Source organism: Columba livia, chromosome 1 (genome assembly GCF_036013475.1).
Source record: "Columba livia isolate bColLiv1 breed racing homer chromosome 1, bColLiv1.pat.W.v2, whole genome shotgun sequence".
NCBI lineage: Eukaryota > Metazoa > Chordata > Aves > Columbiformes > Columbidae > Columba > Columba livia.
The window spans coordinates 209,954,228-209,974,863 of NC_088602.1; the positions used below are offsets into that span (position 1 = coordinate 209,954,228).

The 20,636-nt window shown below is 39.9% G+C and overlaps 1 protein-coding gene across 3 annotated transcripts in view; it reads left to right on the forward strand.

Annotated features, from left to right (window-relative positions):
• The window catches only part of LRGUK (leucine rich repeats and guanylate kinase domain containing), a 59,567-nt gene that overhangs the window by 11,315 nt on the left and 27,616 nt on the right, over positions 1–20,636 (forward strand). For all 3 annotated transcript variants that reach the window (XM_021290213.2, XM_021290216.2, XM_065049327.1), the window contains exons 7-13: positions 1,893–2,036; positions 4,185–4,265; positions 5,439–5,525; positions 7,396–7,502; positions 11,637–11,756; positions 16,173–16,269; positions 17,377–17,490. In XM_021290213.2, coding sequence (XP_021145888.1) covers positions 1,893–2,036; positions 4,185–4,265; positions 5,439–5,525; positions 7,396–7,502; positions 11,637–11,756; positions 16,173–16,269; positions 17,377–17,490 — 750 coding nt within the window. The remainder of the gene's footprint in view (positions 1–1,892; positions 2,037–4,184; positions 4,266–5,438; positions 5,526–7,395; positions 7,503–11,636; positions 11,757–16,172; positions 16,270–17,376; positions 17,491–20,636) is intronic.

Genomic DNA, 20,636 nt, shown 5'->3' on the forward strand with positions numbered 1-20,636 from the left:
GAGTGCTGAGCTCAGCTCTAAGCCTCCTCTTCTCCAGACTAAACAACCCCAGCTCCCTCAGCCTCTCCCCATAGCTCTTGTGCTCAAGTCCCTTCCCCAGTCTTGTTGCTCTTCTCTGGACCCGCTCCAGCACTTCAATCTCTTTCCTGAGCTGAGGGGCCCAGAACTGAACACAACACTCCAGGTGTGGCCTCCCCAATGCAGAGCACAGGGGGAGGATCACTGCCCTTGTCCTGCTGACCACGCTCTGTTAGTAATGGTTATCTGCTCCGTAAAGTGTTTTGGAGGTTACGTTAACAGCTAAGCCTTATTAATATGAACATGTCCTTCAGTTTTGGTTTTTACATGCTGATATGATTATTTATACAACTGCTTGTCTTTTTTAATTAGCGAAGTAGATAGTCACGTGCAAATTATGTAAACAGACAGATTTTTAGCACAGCATTTTCTTTTACTAATTAGAATAAAATGTAATTCTTTGTTTCGTGGGAGCACTCATCCCCTCTCTTCCCATTGATTCAGCTTTATTTCCCATTTTCCCTTGAGCTTTTTAGGTTGGAAGAGTAGCAAGGTCTGAAATTTGGAAGAAAGGCTTTGAAAACTGTAAATACTGCCTCACTATCCCCAAAAGCCTTTATTCTGATTATGTTCACAAAAATTATAAAAATGTAGCTCTGATGAACCGGACTCTCAGGAATTTTGTGTTTTGTGAAAAAAAGGATCTCTACACAAACCCCTTTTATTCACAGAGTTTTGTGTGCACCTCTTGCATAGCATTTTGCAACCAGAGCTTTAAGCTGTTTCCTAATAAACAGAGGTCTAACGAAGAACAGGAAGAGAATAAAGAGCCTCCATGCTATTAATAACCTAATCAAACATTTAAAAGTCAGGAAAAATGTCAAGGACAGACAACTGGATTAACATGGGAGTCAGCTGGCTTATTTATTTCAACAGTTCCTAAATATTTATTAATAGAGTATGAGGCTTCTCAGCTTTCAGCACAAGGTGATGCTGATGGAAAAATATAACTTGCAAGGTTATAGAGAAAGAATCATGTCGAGAGGCCATCTGGGTACATGTGGCCACTGGGGTAAAGATGAGTAAAAATCTAGTGTAATATGTTCTACCTATTTGGAGTTTGTAGCAGAAACAAGGATGTGATTTGTGAGGCTCTGAGAAATGAAACCATCTGGTGTCCAGTGATAAATGTAGTTCTTCTGTCTCATACCTTGTTTGGAAGGAACGTGAAACAATGATGGTTGTGAATTCTCTAAAGCTCGGTCTTTTCTTGTGTTAGAGTCTAGAAAACTTGCAGTAAGGTGTTTTGGTTTGGTTTTTTAACATTCCTATGCATGCTGTCACTGACAGTAAATAGAATCTCTCTTCACTTATTATGCATTAAGATGAGTTTGTGTATCCTAGAGATATTTTTATAGGCTCCCTGTAGTCCAAAAAAGACTACACTTCTACCTTAATATTTTCATTATTTATTCTGTAATCGTAAGTGTAAATGTAACCGTGATTACAGAGGGCAATTCTATGTATTTATGTATATGCTGTAATTTTATGTGCACATCTATTTTCTACATTTTGAGTACAAGAGTATCCTTTAGCCAGTATCAGCTTTAAAATAATGTTGGAGATAGTTTTGTTGCTGTTCGCTCTCGCTGCTATTCAAGGTGAGTTGAAGACAAGTTAATCAGAAGGTTGTTGATTCGTTTTTCCTTGAGCAGTGCGGAAAGCTGCAATATTTCATCTAAGATGAAGATGGGGCTAATGCATAATCCTATTTGTAATAGGATTTTCAATAATAAAGTGATTTCTTCTTCAGGAAGGTTGATTTTCGTCTGTAGAACTTTATCAACAGCTTATACGCTTTCATTTCTTCTTAGAGCTTTAACCAGATTGAGAAGATAAGTGGGTTGGACAGCTTGAAAACTCTACAGAAACTGGACCTATCTAGCAATGAAATAACTAGTCTAGAAGGCTTGGAGGAGCATGATCTACTAGAGACGATCAACCTAGAGGATAACCAGGTAGCGTAGTTAAATACTCATCTCAGCTTTTTCTGAGAATGCATACTATTTTTTTGACCTAAAATTCAAGCCCTTTAAGGCTTAATCAAAAAAATCTTACAACACTGCAAGAAATGAATATTAGAAAATATGACATTTTCTCCTTAGGTATTTCACTCCAATGCTGTTTCACATGCTGATTGATACTGTACCCCTCAAGCCTAATTTAATATCTCTAGGGGGGTTTATCTTTCTGTCGGTATCACTTTGATAGTATTTAGTGCTCACCTATCTAAAGAACTAACAGTGCTCCCTTGAGTGGATAAGCCAGGGATGAGTTTGCAGCTTTTTCAGCTTGATTATTCTTGAGGATCTTTACTTAGATTACGGCTTTTCTCCTGCCAGGCCTCAGGAGGCTTTGCTAATACCTCTCAGCCCAATTTTATGACCATAGATTTTTCTGAGCTCTTAGCTGGAAGCTTCTTGTAAGGCAGAACGGCGTGGACTCTATAATAAAGTGGCTTTTGTTATGCAGCAGAATTTTCACTGGAAGTACAATGACATAATCCAACTCATTTGTATTTGAATTTTAAAACTCCAGGCATATATACACAATACTTTTGATATTGAGCTTCCAGGAACCTTAACTAAAAAGACCATCAATTGACCAATCATTTTGCCATCAAAGACAGATCTATGTGTGCCAAAAAAAAATTGAAGAAAATAAGAAATAAAAATATAAACAGGGAGCTGAACATTTTTCTGTCACTTTTCCCCATTTGCAAGATACATTGACAGGATTTAATTCAAGACACCCTGAGTTATTTTGCTCATGCCATGTTCAGGTTGACATTTAAAGGTACATCAATTGCACAAGGCAGGAAACCGATGGTATGGTTGCTATTAGCATTAATAACACCACTTCCATTGCCTCAGATAGTTTCCACTGTTCTTTACAGCACGCAAAAGCTATTAACTTTACCTCATCAAATTTTATCTCTTTTAATGATGTTATTGGAACTGTTTAATGAGTCGCCATTTTTTGAACATTTCCTTCTGGAGAATAATTTAAAGAGAATTTTAATTAATTGACACAGAAAGATCTGAGTTACATGAGCTCGCTGCCACCCAGAATGAGCTTAAATGGGCACGATAGGTTTATCTGCAGACTCTGATGTTCAATGGTTTTCAAATGTTGACAATTGGCATCCTGTGATTTATGCAGGAAATCCACCCAAATGACATTTAACATGACCAAAACTGTTGTGGTGGCCTTCTTGTTATCTCAAAATTAATGTTTGTGGTTGGGGTTTATGTTTTTAGACACTTTCATAAGCCAAGTACCAGATAGGGATGGAATCTGAAGTTTTCTAGATTCAGTCTTTCAATAGTGAAGGAAAATCAGGTTTCCTTACAGGGAAATTCATCCCAGCCTGGTATGGATCAGATGAGCTCTGGAACTGCCTCTCTTCAGTAATTTTAAAGTGAAGTTAAGCGCCCGACTTGGTCTAACTCAACAGATGGTGAAAATGAGGCGATGTGAATCCATTTGCCCTGTTTTGTTTTCACTGAGAGCTTTACAACTTTACAACTCACCCAATTTGATTAATCCCACACAACTTCTAACGCTTATTCAACGTGCCCAAGCGCAGCCAGCCCAGGTTTCCTGTGTGAACAGACCAGACCTGAAGTGGAATTCATCACACGCAGCCAAGGACAACCCTGCTGATGCTTTTCAGTCAAGTGCTGCAAGTTAGAAAGGTTGAACTCGAGCTCCAGTGAAAAGAAACTCTTCTTAAAAAAGGAATTATTATTATTATTTTTTTTGCTAGTGCACTGAAGCGCAAATATAACCGCAGAATTGCCTCACTTAAGCACATCAGCCGCATAAAAGCTAAATGGGTTAGGGCTTGACATTTGAAAGAACTGGAAAAATGCAGGTGGTTTGAAATTGCCGTCTGTATTATAGTGCTGCTCCAGCTAACATCCAACTTGTCTGCCTTTTATGACTAAAGTGCCTTATTGAATGCTGTTAACATGGATACCCATTTTGTGAGTATAATGACATTTTTTTCACGTCCAGACTTTAAGAGCAGGGATTAAAATATTTTCGTAGTTATCATGGGTTCTGTTGCTGCTGATTTATGCTCTGTTTCTGTCACTAATTAGATTGCTGAGCTGCGTGAGCTTGACTATATTGAAGATCTGCCTCTCCTCAGAGTTTTAAATCTTTTAAAAAATCCTATACAGGTAAGAAAGACCTGAAGAGGAAGCCAAAAATGAGAACCTAGAACTGCTGTTTGGGATCACATCTCAATCCATTTAGGCTCGGTTTCTGTCTCTGAGAGTGGCCAGGTCATTTCAGAGAACAAGAAATAATGAGTGATGGTTTTCCTGGGACATTTATGTGCCTTTGTCTGGGAACTTTATCTGGAGCAAAGCTGCGTATGAATCATTATGTTTAATATCCATGTAGTAAATCCATTAATTTGATGAATTCCATTCGTAAATACATTTATGCATTTGTACTCACAACATCCCATGATTTTTGTTTGGGAAAAGATCCCCTTTTCATTTGCTTTGAAAGTCTGTACTTAATTGTTCCTGGGAAAAGCTCAAAGGAACTTAGAAATACCCCTTTTAAAACCATGTGTCTCTGGAATCTGTATCTTCTTTTCTTCTTTAGGATTTACTCAGTTCTCATGTATGGCTCCCATAATGTTCCCAATTAATGAATTAAACATACATTTTATCAACAACAATGACATTAGCAAAATATCAGAAATTCTGACTTTGACTCTGCATTTGTAATTTGTCCTGGGGGTTCAAAGACAATTCTATCCTGACTCTTGTGATTTCTGAGTTGTGTGAATTTTACAGTGATTTCCAGTGTCAGAAAGAAGAAAGATATTAAGGGTTTAACAACTTCTTCTTGTAATTGCCAATTTTGCATTGACTTTCGTGGGAATGGCCTGTCCTGGCACACAACGAAATTAGCATGAAAAAATACCCAAAATAGGCTGTCCCTGCTCCTCCAGAATCTGAAAACCTGTTTCTGTTTAGATGTCCTTCCCCTAAGCAAAGTGATCCTGTTCCTTTCAATTACCGTTTTAATAACTTATACATTAAGCAATCATCTTAAGGCAGCTGCCTGAATTTCAGTTGTTTTAAAAGGACCTTACTGCTTTTAGAACTAAAAAGCTTTATGAACTTGTTAATGCCACCTTTCTCCTTTGATTTTTGATTCTTCTTTTTGATTGTCTCCAACTTAAAAGCCTATATGATGACAAATTTATAATGCAAAGTCTCTTTTAAAGTTCATATAGTGTTGCAATGTATTAAGGCGAATTTAATTTCAACAGATCAAAATTAAATATTTGGTAGATCAGGTGAAGTATTTAAAGTGGAAACTTTGTCCTTCAGGAGCAAACAGGTTATTGGCTCTTCGTGATTTTCAAGTTGCTCCAACTAACAGAACTGGATCTCAAGAAGATTTCAGTGGAGGAAAAAGTAGGTAAACATCATATAATATAAATATAATATAATATAAATACTGTGCATGCACATGTAGCTTTGTAGTCACTTGGATGTGATGAATCTCCCATGTTTCAGCCCCCAAGAGAGGCTACAAATTCAGACGCTTTTGCTTTGAAATCCAGATATATAAAATATATAAAATATTTCTAAGATTGGGTTATTTTAGTGTTGCATACAGCAAAGTGAACTCTGAAAGTTATAATATTTGTTTCCTGTTCTATTTCATGCAGCTTTCACTGTAAAATCTTCTCAAAAAAAACCCCACACCTGCTCAAACAGCTCATGGTGACTTTCTGTTGTAGTAAAAACCCTTCCCTCTTGTGCCACTTCTACTGTAATTTGGTTGCTGTGTGTAGAATTATATTTGGGCCCAAGCCATGCTAGAACTGTTAGAATTAAGTTACCAATTGGGGTTGGATTTCAGGGCATTGTCCTTTAAAACTGATCCTTGCAGGAAATGCATCAGTCCTAACTTTAGCCACATAAATATTAGTGTTCTTGTTTAGTGCCAGCCCCTCTATATCATGAACACAGAGAAGGGATGATAACAAAATGTAGTTTACCCCACATATTCGAGGTGTTGATCTTACTCTTTGTCTTAGGTGGCGATCTGTTTTCCTTCCAATAACATTTTGAATATATTAAAGTAACTTTTCCTTCTCTATGGACTGTAAAAGTGAGCCTGGATGACTGGTTTAGACTAGGACTTAACTTGTGGATGATTGAAGTCATCTCAGAAAACAGTCTCCTTGGGTTATTTTAGGACTTGTACTCCAGCCTCATAAACTCTGAGTTGATCTGGAGGCAGCAGCTCTTCTGCCTCACTAACACACAAAAGGGATTGACAGAGATATTGTAGCTTAGCTCAGAAGTGTAGTTTTGAGGTGAAAGTCCCGCTTGCCCAACTTGCCGTCCATGGTTATTATCACAGAATAATCTTGCAGGGTAGGAACTCAACTTCTTTTGGACTAACCTTGACCAGATGATGTGCGTCAGGCTGCACCAAGTGTGTTCCTCACCACTAATTCAGACCAAAAGACCAAACCAGAGCTAGAACGAGCTTCCTTCTTCCACTTCCCCCAAAATAGCGTGGACGTTGGATACCGAATATTGAAAATTTTGCATTAAAGATCCACTCCTGTTGCACCAAACTACTTGTTAATTAATATAGACGTGGCTGTCATCGGAGCTTACGGTGGGATTTTGCAGCAGTGTTGGCTACTTGATATTTGCTGGTTTACATGAAATGACTCAGTAGTTCTTAAACTGTTTCTGAGTGGGTAGGATTAATAATACCAAAAAAATATACGACTCATTAGCAGGCAGTACCCTCAACAGAGTGTTCAGCAGAATGGATGGAGGGAATCCTTGGAGTTTGTGTTCTTCCTTCCAGGAAAGACAGAAATGCATCGTCAGGAGAAAATTACAATTTGCTTACTTTGTTAATGCCCGTTCTGCTCCTCTTGTGACGAATAAGTGAATGGCTTCAGTCCCTCAGGACTTTAGTTCCACCAGCACTGAGAGGATGCAAGTTAACGGATAATTAAAACCTAAGCAAAATTACTTTGCATCTTACGTGGCATCCTGTTTTCTTTCCAGTAAGAGGTTGACTATATTAAAGACAGCGGGCTACATCTGGCTGCTTTCCATCCATCTATCAGATTGTACTTAAACCCCCTGAAAAGACTGATGTAGTGAAGCACTCACAGACAACCCCAATACAAAGACTGACCCTCATAAATATGAAATCATCATTATTCAGAGTGATCTGTGAAGCATATTGCAGCTGGAAACAATTACATCACTGCTCTCCTTTCTTTTTGCCCCTGAACTGTGGAAACAGGTTGCTGCTGTGAATAAATACGATCCTCCTCCAGAAGTTGTTGCTGCAGAAGATCATATGGCTCAGGTGATGTATAGCGTGCTGCAGCCCCACCGAATATTTGACAGGTAAACCTACCTCCACTTCACATCACCCCCTGAGGGTGGCACTCGAGTAAAGCAGAACACATTGTGACATTTCGAGGGACGTTTTTCTGCCCCTCTCCCACCTCTGAATTAATCTTAACGAAGAAGAGACGTTCCGTAATATTCCGGTAGCAGACTGGAAATTAGGCAAATCTTATTTGGTTGAAATTGATTATGGAATGAAGTGAGTCATTCACCTCTGCAGTCTGAGACAGATTGGCCACAGCTCCATTTCTTTGCAACAAGCTGTTGAAACAGATGGTCATTTGCACCATAAACGAAAGATGCAACATTTCTATCAATACCCAAAGGCAATTTCTAAAAATCTCTAGAGGGAGAAGAGAGCTGTAAAACGTATCATCTCCCTGTTCTGCTCACTGCTTCTCTTCACACTATTGGCATCCCATTGTGAAGCAAATGACTTTATTTTGTGGCTTTGGGGCACATTTTATATTCATAAAATGAAATTTTCAAGTTTGTACTTAAGGAAGTCCAGCTTTTTCTGCCTTTGGGAGGCGATGATGCCGACTGCCACGTAAAGCACAGAAGGGAGAGGCAAACCCGTGTTCTTTTTCCAACATTTCCATGCCAAATGACTTCTCTCAGTCTCATTTCTCATCTAGAAAATGGAAATATTCGCACTTTGCTGCTCTGCAGATGTGTTAAGATATTTGCTTGATGAATGCTTGGAAAATGCTTTGACGTACTCTGATGGATGATGCTCTGAAATATGCATGATTTATGATTGTATTGGCTACGGTGGGCACTGCGATCAACTTTTGTGCCCCACACCCTGCTTTAACACCATTTGGAACATCTTAATTCATAATGAGTAACCTGATTTAAGATCCATGATTTAGTAACTCCAAAATTCTTAGTTTTAGAATATCTTTATTGCGAGTCCTGTGTTTTCTGGGATTCTTGATGGAAGGCAGGAACCAGGAGTGATGATACCTCTGAGAATTCTTAGCAATTCTTATTTATTGTGTTGCAGGGTTGGAGATTTCTTTAAAAGAAATAAAATCAAAGAGCACAATAGTTTTACCTAAAGGCGTGGATTTCTTCCAATGCAGACATAGGCTCTGTTAAAATACTTGTTTATTGGATTGTGTATGTGTATCTCCATTGCTGGAAAGAAACAATTCTGTCTTCTGTCAGAGGTATCATGTACACAAACATATAAACACGCAGACCAGCATTTATGGTACTGACCAAAATTGTTAATGATGCTTTGAATGTTTGCCCGTGCTCAGTTGGAAAGCACACAATGCAGTCATTAATGAAATCTTCCTAATGATGATGTGTTATAGTCTTCTACACTATAAAACCCTTACTCGGATCAGATTGGTATAGTTCATTTGCATCTCGTTAGATGAGATTATAGTTAATTCTGTTTTAGCAATATCTCTATTAAAAATAAAACCTGAAAACAAAGCGAAAAGTTACATTGCAGCATCCTTCGCAGTTAGAAAACATTAAGTTTTTTATGCCATTCCCTCTCTCTGTGTAGCTCGTGGTTCTGTCTTTAATTACACGGTAACACACCACTGAACAATATGATGTGTATTTTTCCCCTACTATAAAAGCACATGACATTTAAAAAGGTGGCTCGATCATAGTTATAACAGAAATTGAATAACAAGGCTCTTCAGTCTGTTGGGCAAGTACACGATGGGACCTGATATCTGGCTATTGAGGATAAATTCATGCAGAGAAGAAATAGAGCATGATTATTTTTGACAATGAAGGTAATTAACCATTGGAACGTTTTACTAAGGGTACCAAGAATTCCTCACAACTGGAACATTTTTTAATTAAAACACACTCTTAACAGAACCTCAGGTATTAGACTTGAAACAAGAACTAACCCGGAGAAATCCTGTTGCCAATGTGATGTGGGGAGTCTGAGTAGATGATCCCAGTAGATGATCCTTTTGGCCTCGAAGTCTATTAATCTTGCACAGAAGTGTATTTGTGTACTCACAGAGATAAAGTTGAAAGATGCACATTAAATGAGCTCTCTTTACAAGATGCTGCTCAGATGTCATAGGAAACCCAAAACTTTTGGTTTATCTTTCTGAGAACCAGTAAGTGGTGATGTAATGAAATATAGCATTATGGAAATGTTCTTCATGTCCTTCTGATGAAATAATAAATCCAAGGAATTTGAGGGTATGAGGAGTTTGAGCAATGAAAACTTATTTAAGGGAATTTGAATTCCAAGTACAATCATGTCAAGTAATGATATATTGTACCATTACTGGATATAACACTTCCTTGTAAAAGAAAAGATTCTGGAGGAATTCTATAATTTACAAGCTTGTAACAGGTTCCATTCATGGAGAAGGAATATATTAAAACCATGTTGAAGACAAGGGCTCTCCCTTCACAGACCTGCCTTGACATAGTTATTCTTGCCTTGAGCAAGAGTTTGAACCTTTTTGCTACATCTTGATCAATTTTGAATCTCTAGTCACTAAGCATGTTTCCCGGAATTCCCATCTTTGAGATGGTTCATTTATAATATGAAGGTTGTAGTATCCACAACTGCAACTAACACCTCCTGGCATCATGTTGGCTTAAACTGGTGTTTTCCTTACCACAAATGTCAGGAAAGGGAAAGACGATCTGAACAACTCAGATAATCAATATAGGGGGAAGGTATATTCTTGAACTGAACAGGTCACAGATTCAGATAACGATTTTTTAAATGTATTTCTACCTTCCTCAGTATTTTTAATGTACTGTGCTAATAAGCTTATTGTGCCAATGTTGTCTGATGTTTTATGATTGTCACCAATTAAATCTCCCGATAGTTCTACAACTGTCTTGCTTTGAAGTAGCCGAGTGGATGGAACACTGAGCCAGGATCTGGGTTCATTTCACAGCTTAGTAACTGCACATATATAGGGACTCGAGCCAGTTTCTTAATTTATTAGGTGTATCTGTTATTTCTTCTGTGAGAATAGTACTCCATAAGAGAATTAGACTGAATTGCATTATTATCTTAGTGCTTCTGAAGCATCAAGTCCCATTATATACGTATAATCTGGTAGAAAATAGAGTTGGTTTGCTGAACCTAAACTAGGAGTAAAGGCATTATTTTGAAATCTTTTCCCTCCGTGCTGGTGTTGGATGGTTATCATTGCTTCTTATGGAGCTAGAGAAAAGCTAAAGTAAATATACTCTGTTTACAGGAATTTGGGTTTACCTATTTAAAATCACATTAAACGGAAGCTGAACACACATTGATAGTTTCTTTCCACTTTAAAATTTAAATTTAAAGCTATTCGTTAGGTAAAAATAAGTGGATTTGAAATTATTTCAGCTGTTTCTGGCATATCACCAAGTAGCTTAATCTTAAGATCTAGCTGAGATTTAAAAAGGAACGTCCCAAGTTGCATTCCATTTGTAGCTGTATCAATAAAGTGCTGGACTCTCCAAAGTGCAGAAATGCTATTCATTCTGATATTTACAGCTGGAAGTGGAAATCTGGGGATCTCACCATCTGCTCAGCATGGAGAAAATGGAAGGTTTTGTATTTTTGCAGCACTTTGGGTTCTTTTATTGTCACGTTATTTGTGTTCAGTGGAGTTTCAGGATCTTGGTGTTTTTCATTGTATTGAATTGAAGAGTTCTTTACAAATTTCCACCTTCATCTGTCAAGGCCGTGGAAGTCAGCAAGGTTACATTCAAGAGCGTGTAAAGGTTTGTAGATCGAGTCCAGGTTCACACCAGGCTTATTATCCTGATTATTAAAATACTTACCATCCCTACGATAGACTTAGAAAACTCTTAAACAAATCCCAGCAACACCGTGACTGTAAAAGGAGCTTTAAATCACAAAAGATTATAGTAGACTCAACATTATTCCTTCTGCAAAAGAGACCCGGGGGTCTTTAATGCGGTATTTTGTGCTATTTTTATGTTTTGAGCATGTCAAACTGAGCACACGCTTCTCCTGCTTTTCATCTACACTGTGAACAATGTGAATAGTGTGATAGACAGATGAGATTAGTTGAAGTGGCGATAAAGTTTCCGCAGAAGCTTTCTAGAAAGTTGCTAAAGATTTCATTTGTAGGTAATGTAATGGCTCCTTATTTTCCTTTCTTGTAGCACTTTACCCAGTCTTGATACTCCCTACCCCATGCTGGTATTAGTTGGTCCTCTAGCCTGTGGTAAGAGAGAACTTACTCATAAGATCTGCAGACAGTTCAACAATTTCTTCAGATATGGGTAAGTTTGCTCCATACATTTAAAGAACACCAAGTGATCAAGTCTAGAATTGCTGCTGGTTTGTTTGTTTCTTTCTTTCTTTCTTTTTAAGAAGTTAAAGACAACCAATAAACGTTCATTGCTATGCATTTCATCTCTTCCCAGGGCTTGACTGCCTGGAGTCATCAAATACTTTCTTAAAAGAAAAGCTGTTTAAATTATCATGTTCTTTTTGAAGGTGAACAGCAAACAAACAAACCAAAATGCATCATTTAGCGCTCCTTTTATTGATCTGTTCTTTCTATGCTCACTAATGCCCCTCAACCCAAGCATCTGTTTAGATACGTATGCATTTCTCTTAATTTTTGTGATGCACCTGCGTATAACCACATTAGCGTGCCTGTGCAGACTGCACCCAGAAAATAGGAAAGGCAGCGAGTACAATAGCTGGACCAGTTTATTATCCTGTGAGTAGCGTTATCAGAGCAAATGGCACCTTTCAGACTTCACCACCATCTGGGAGGACTAATTCTCCCTATCTGAAAAGTCTGAATTACGGTCCTTACTGCCTTGGGCTCCCTGTGTAGTTAGTGGAGAGAAATGGTTGCAAATGGGTTGCAAACTGGCTTAAGGAGAGAAGCCAGAGAGTGGTAGTCAATGGTGCGGAGTCTAGTTGGAGGCCAGTATCTAGTGCAGTGCCTCAGGGGTCAGTACTGGGGCCGATATTATTCAATATATTCATTAACGATTTAGATGACGGAATAGAGTGACTGTCAGCAAGTTTGCTGATGACACTAAGCTGGGAGGAGTGGCTGACACACCAGAAGGCTGTGCTGCCATCAGAGACCTGGACAGGCTGGAGAGTTGGGCGGGGAATAACCTAATGAAATTTAACAAGGGCAAGTGTAGAGTCCTGCATCTGGGCAGGAACAACCCCGGGTTCCAGTATAGGTTGGGAAATTACCTATTAGAGAGCAGTGTAGGGGAAAGGGACCTGGGGGTCCTGGTGGACAACAGGATGACCATGAGCCAGCACTGTGCCCTTGTGGCCAGGAAGGCCAATGGCATCCTGGGGTGTATTAGAAGGGGGGTGGTTAGTAGATCGAGAGAGGTCCTCCTTCCCCTCTACTCTGCCCTGGTGAGACCACATCTGGAATATTGTGTCCAGTTGTGGCCCCTCAGTTCCAGAAGGACAGGGAACTGCTGGAGAGGGTCCAGCGTAGGGCAACGAAGATGATGAAGGGAGTGGAGCATCTCCCTTATGAAGAAAGGCTGAGGGAGCTGGGTCTCTTTAGTTTGGAGAAGAGGAGACTAAGGGGGGACCTCATTAATGTTTATAAATATATAAAGGGTGAGTGCCATGAGGATGGAGCCAGGCTCTTCTTGGTGGCAAACAATGATAGGACAAGGGGTAATGGGATCAAGCTGGAACACAAGAGGTTCCGCTTAAATTTGAGAAAAAACTTCTTCTCTGTAAGGGTGGCAGAGCCTGGAACAGGCTGCCCAGGGGGGCTGTGGAGTCTCCTTCCCTGGAGACATTCAAAACCCGCCTGGACATGTTCCTGTGCGACCTCACCTGGGCGTTCCTGCTCCAGCAGGGGGATTGGACTGGATGATCTTTTGAGGTCCCTTCCAATCCCAAACATACTGTGATACTGTGATACTGTGAAATGATGTCTTTCCAAGGGAGGTTCAGCGTTTGTGAATCACATTCCCTGAGGTATCTACTTATTTTCAGTGCACAGTAGACAGGAGGTCTGGCTAAGTTAGATCAGCACTATCTGTTGCCTAAACTTAGGTGATGCAAACTCTTCCTCTTGTCCACCCATTCCATTCTTCACAATATTTGGCTTTCCTAAGTCCTATAGCACAAGCTATTTGACACTGGTCTGTATTCCCGTTGTATTATCTGTCCTCTGTGTTCTCAGTTTTTTATTACACTAAATCATCCATTATTCATTTTTAACCAGACTTTGGCCATAGTTTCACATCTATAGCGTTTGCCACAATAGGACCTCATTCTATATTTGTGCATTCAGATATTGAAGAGGTTGGTTCTAAGAAAGGGACCACAAGCATGTGCATATATGAGAATAATTCCTGGGAATTCGTAGCATCCCAGGATGCTCTGCCTGTCTTTTGGATGTCTACTAGTAACCTTCTTCTCTAACATAATACACCCAGGTGGGGCCCATATGTATTTCTGTCTGCTCTGTACTCAGATTATAACCACTTGCTGGATTATATCATTAAACTGGCAAGTTGAAAAGACATTTTAAGGAAAGATCTGTGAAGGTTATGCGACTTGGAAAAATGACTTCATGGCTTTCTTTAAAACAACTACTGTGTTTTGAAAGACTAGATTGGAAATTGCAGACTAATTGAATGCCAATTGGCACTATGTGGGGTTTTTTAAGAGCATTGTTTTTATACTGTGTGGTTTATTTCCTAAAAGCCTTACGCATGAGAGGAAAAAAAAGGGAGAGAAACAGAATCTTAACAGAGCAGAAAATTGCAACCATAAAGCAAAGTTGTATTTTAATTATTCAGTGGAGATTTAAGCAATTTTATGGGTTACACTTTTAAATTTCCAACATTCCACTCATTAAAAATGTATTTCATGCGAGAAACCCCAGCAGTTTGAATGTAAACACGGCCTTGCAATTAGAAAGGGTTGTAACGTTTAAAAGTGTTTCAAAAAATAAAGTGAAATTGGACCCTCAAACCATCTGGCTATTACTCAGGAATGACCTTTAAAGCTGGATGCGTTCATAATATCTTAAAGCAAATCAGGCCTTTGAAGTGAAATTTTACGGAGTCCATGTGTAGCACAATGTTCTCATTTGCTTGCTGATAAAAAAGAGAGTGGTACCCGCTGATGCCATGATGGTTAAAATACATCAAGCTCTGCATTATAGACTAAACTTCTTAATGGTTTATAACTCAGCTACCTTGAATAAAAGAATAGAAATGGCCTGGTAGGCGGCGTATTTTTTTTTGCCATGTTTTCCAGGACAATGCAGCAGAAATCAAGGAGTTAAAACGTTGATGTGAATCAGTGCCCAAGCTCCACGTTGCACTTTTGTGCCTGTTATCCTGCAATGGAAAAATTAAAAACAAAACCAAAGCATAAACCAGTAGCAAAATATAATTTCCTAAGATAGAACATGAGTCACTGTGTATGTTAATCTAAAATTGCTAGATGCGCTGCCTTAGCTGGGTTTTTTGGTTTTGTTTGGGGTTTTGTTTTAGTTTTTCATCCTGGTCGTAAGCTCACGTATCTGAGGTTTATCCTGTTGTCCTTATATGCTGGCAGACAATTATTTTGCCTGCCTTGTATCCCACTTATCTCCCAAGATTCAGGATTGGTTTTCCCCTTAATATTAGGAGTCTATTTAAAGATCACACAGAATCACACAATGGACTGGGTTGGAAAAGACCTCAGAGATCATCCAGTCCAACCCTTGGTCCAACTCCAGTCCATTGACTAGATCATGGCACTAAGTGCCATGTCCAATCTCAGTTTCAAAACCTCCAGGGCCGGTGAGTCCAGCACCTCCCTGGGCAGCCATTCCAATCCTGACCACTCTCTCTGCAAAGAATTGCTTTCTCATCTCCAGCCTCAATTTCCCCTGGCAGAGTTTAAGCCCATGGCCCCTTGTCCTATTGCTGATGCCTGGGAGAAGAGACCAATCCCCACCCGGCTAGAACTGCCCTTCAGGTAGTTCTAGAGAGTGCTGAGCTCAGCTCTAAGCCTCCTCTTCTCCAGACTAAACAAGCCCAGCTCCCTCAGCCTCTCCCCATAGGGCTTGTGTTCCAGTCCCTTCCCCAGTCTTGTTGCTCTTCTCTGGACCCGCTCCAGCACTTCAATCTCTTTCCTGAGCTGAGGGGCCCAGAACTGAACACAACACTCCAGGTGTGGCCTCCCCAATGCAGAGCACAGGGGAAGGATCACTGCCCTTGTCCTGCTGACCACGCTATTCCTGATACAGGACAGGATACCCTTGGTCTTTATTGGTCTTTATAGCTTTTTCTTAACCTCACAGTTCAGTCTAACTCCTGATCTTCTTTTCCATATTTAAGATTCTATTTTATATCATCCACAAACTGACATAACTGGAAAAAAAAATGGTTCCATCATTTCTCTGTTCCAGGGTTCTGTGACAGCTTCAGTTCAGGCTGTCCTGGGCTGGGGGATTTATAGCCAAAATGTAATGTTACATTTAAACTGTTTTGGGGGTTTTTTTGTATTTATGGGTTAATCTTTCAAATATGTGGCATTAGCGGTATGATTTGCACCTCTTTATCTTTCTCATATTTCTTCTCTTCTTAAAAATAAAATGATTTGTAGTATTCCCCCTTTCCCCTCCTCCTATTCTGGAGCTGCTTCTGTGATTGAAAACAGGTTATTTCTTTATTATACCGTATATCTTCCAGTCCCTGTCACACTACCAGGGCAGCTTATTTTGGTGAAGACAACAGACTTGACTACTATTTCGTTTCTCAAGAAGCATTTGACAAAATGGTGAACACAGTAAGTACCTGATTAGTATCCTACTAGGCCTATTTTCTGCACCTACACTCAAATTTTCGGTCCAAGTCTGATTTTCTAAATAGTTTTATATTAAGTTTTTGGCTGTGTGTGCATGCTTATTCACTCACAGTTATATGGCGTAAGTTCATGGACGGAAACCACAAATTCATTGTGTGTTTGTGCTCTCCTTTCTTCTGTATGAATGCACAGAAACCATCAAATGGGCATAATGCTCAGTAGGAATCTTTAAACAGTAGTCTAATGTAGATATAAACTGATTTCCACATGCAAATATCGTGTGTGTGTGTGCAGGAAATAACAACTCCTGAAATAGCCACCATATTTTTAATCTTGTTTTTTTTCCCAATTCTTCCAGCAACCCTGCAGGGAATTCAGTCTTTTAAAGTTTAGCAAATTCCCCCTCAAGGCGTTGCGTTTCTCTCTTACGGCAACGTGCCTCCAGCTACTGTTTCTGATGCCTTTTGCTGCCTGCCATAAAACTTTGGCTTGAAAAACCACAACAGAGCTCATTATTTGCACAGATACAAACAGGGGAGCCAACACAGTCTTAAGCAACTGATCTGGTCCTTAATGAGAAGTAGCTTAATTTTAAAAGAATATAATCTGCTCGCATCTCTCTAGAAATACTACTGGGAAGCAGAGTTTCAGTTGTCAGATTTTAAATTTGAAATTTCTTGGCCAATTATACATTCTCCTTGCAGATTTGTTTCTGTCCTCTCTTTTCTTTGGCATCTTCTATTTTCTATGGCGTGGCCATATGGTTTGATGTAATGTCAACAGAAGGGTGCCCCTTGCTTTAGATCTTGCTTTCTTTACACTGTGAACGAATTACCAATGAAAGCTGGAAGCTGTCAGCAGCTTGTTTTCAAGACACCGGTGTTTTATTATCCACGAACAACATACAAGCCCATACCTGGCAGGACTACATGCTCTTCTCTGCAAAACTTGTGCTCCCATTGCCCTCATTACCAGTGATGCTTTAGGTGGGGAGAAAGCAAGGAAGTCCACACTCATTATGCTCCTTTAATGAAATTGTGTCCCTTAAAATGTTACCTTTGCCATTTTACTTGCTGTTTTGAATTTCAGGGAAAGTTTATAGCAACCTATAAGTACAGCGGCTATTACTACGGACTTGGAAGAGACACAGTAGAATCGATTGCCAGAGAAGGTCTTGCAACCTGTGTTCACTTAGAAATAGAGGTAAGGATCACTTATTGCTGACTATTTTTGAATGAGTCATTCTACGAGAACTCCGTGGAGGAATTAATGCAGTTTGACTAGGGTTTGTTTCAGCTGCCTACATATTATAATATAACTGCCAATATAACCATATTAATAGAATATATTCTAATATAACCACTTAGTGACGCAAGAGACATCCTATGGCTTTCTGCCCAGCTGCTGATGCGCTTGAACTAGTTGTGTGGGCTTCATTACAATCACTGCAGATACAGTTTTTGGTCAGATGAACTGTATTTTTAACTCCAGTCCCATATCAAGTAGCTCTCCAATGTCTGTATGGGCACTACTCCCTTTGTAGACACCCACATTTAGTCAGATGGATCCTGCTGCTGGCTTTTTAAAATTTCCTAGCCTATTTTTTCAAAATTCAGCAGCCTCATCTCCCCACCACATCACCAGTATTTTCCATCTTAGTATTGTCGAGGGTTTTGATTGAGAGGTGACAATAAAACCCTGGCAGATGTATTGTTAACCTCCTCTACCCCCTCTTCCTCCTTCCCACTAAGGACAGGCGATTGGGAGGAGAAGAAGGACAGAGAGAAGAGCGTTGGAAAAATTTAAAATGTTTTACTAATGCTACTAATAAGAATAGAGAAAATAATACAAAATATACAAAACCAATCTTGAAAGTCTCAGCAACTGCAGAGCCGGCACCCGAAGTCCTGGACTGGACTCTGCAGCCAAGCGGAGCTGGATTCAGTCTGTCACTAGGCCTCAGTTTGCAGGGACGACTAGCAAGGACCTCTCCTAATGTCGGCCATAAGGAAAAGGGAAAAAAGGGACGAGATCCTCGTGATCTCCCGCTTCTATATGAAGTATTCATGTGAATGGGATGTTATACTCTGTTGGTCAGTTTCTTGGTCACCTGTTTCTCGTTGCCACTCTCGCGAGATGTGAATCTGTCCTTATCAATAACCTCACATTCCACTGCTATGTTTACTAAAACGTGTATCTGGTTCTCCAGGAAAATGCAGCGAATATGAAGCTTTAGCTGAAAGGCAAATTCACTAAAAGAGAAACTTGTTTTTTAACAAAACCAGGACATTCCACCCCTTATAATATGCCATCACAGAATACTTAAAACCTTACCAATACAATCTATAAATACCATCTAATTAATCACTAGTACTTTATATATATACAAATATGTACATATATACACAAGAGTAATTCATCTTAATCAGTGGACCATCCTTTGAAAACCTTGATGAAGTTCATTTTGTCACAACAGTGTCCCAGGGCAGGAAAAATGGTACATCGAGTGCATTTCATGACCACAACACCAGGACAAGTATCCACAGCTTTTCCACCCATCTGAAGCTTATAGGGGGATTTATCTAGAGCTGCACACCTACTGATCACCTCTAAAAAAATGCCATATTTTTCCTTTGCTGATGAAGCAATGGAGGATGCACGCAGACCTGAGGCAACATTTTGGGCAGAACTGTTAGAAGATGTGATCTCTTTGAGGAATTACTTTACCCTCTCTGAATTTTGTTAGGTGCACCTGCACAGATGGTGGATCTCAGAAGTCAGGCTGCGTTAAGAAACTAGGTCACAAAGTGTCAAAACTACCTGTTGGAATCTCCAAATAATAACTTCTTAGCTAATTTTCTAATTATTTACTTCTCATTATCTTAGATCATGATTTACTAGCTAGGGGTTAAGGTGACAAAAAGGAAAGACATGCTGCAGGATGACCATGAGCCAGGACTGGGCCCTTGTGGCCAGGAAGCCAATGGTACCTGGGGTGGGTTAGAAGGGGGTGGTCAGTAGGTCAGAGAGGTTCTCCTGCCCCTCTGCTCTGCCCTGGGGAGACCACACCTGGAATATTGTGTCCAGTTGTGGCCCCTCAGTTCCAGCAGGACAGGGAACTGCTGGAGAGAGTCCAGCGCAGCCACCAAGATGCTGAAGGGAGTGGAGCATCTCCCGTGTGAGGAAAGGCTGAGGGAGCTGGGGCTCTGGAGCTGGACAAGAGGAGACTGAGGGGGGACTCATTCATGTTTACAGATATCTAAAGGGTGAGTGTCAGGAGGATGGAGCCAGGCTCCTCTCAGTGACAACCAATGATAGGACAAGGGGCAATGGGTTCAAACTAGAACACAAAAGGTTCCACTTAAATTTGAGAAGAAACTTGTTCCTGGTGAGGGTGGCAGAGCCTGGCCCAGGCTGCCCAGGGAGGTTGTGGAGTCTCCTTCTGTGCAGACATTCCAACCCGCCTGGACACCTTCCTGTGTAACCTCATCTGGGTGTTCCTGCTCCATGGGGGGATTGCACTGGATGAGCTTTCCAGGGCCCTTCCAACCCCTGATATTCTGGGATTCTGTGATTTACATCCAAATACTTTCTAAAAATTTAAGTTCCACCTATATGAGAGACACTACAGAATGCCCAGAACGTGCTATTGAGTGTTCTGGGTTTCACTTTGTAGGGTTCAGCTCTACCTCTGTGCAATTATTACAAATTAACAGACAATGCTACACTCCATGATACATGGGGAAAAATATATAAATAGGGATAAAAAATACGTAGGAGACTGCAGTGCTAACATATGATCCTGAGTTGTACATCCAGAGTTAGGGGAATGACTAGGAAAACTTGGCAAAAATTGATACTAAATTTAATTAGTTCTAGGATGACAATTTTGTTTGTGAAACTGATGATCAAAAAACTGGTTTTCTGTTAAGAACCTTAGTGCTTATAAGGAGCAATAAGGCCCAAATAAATCTGTACATGTTTACTGGCTTGCATATAAATGTGCAAATAACAGAAGAGCATCATGTCAATACTAAAAAACTAGTAGCTCGTTGCTCAGATGGTTCACAATTTAATGCTGCAGTTCTGCTCTTAAGTGCCTGTTACTTGACTGATGTTAAACAGCAAATTAATAACTTAATCTCTGCGTAATTTTATTTCATCTTCTTCCTCAGTCTTGTCAGAACCGTGACTCACCCTCAATCTCCACTGATTGCAATAGGCATTGAGTGTTTGTTGTCTTGCCAGACAGACCCTAAATTTACAAGGGAAGCAAAAATAGGAGAAGATAAAACATGATGGAATGGGGAACCTTTTAAAGCTGTCAGTTCTTCAGAAGGTAGATGCAT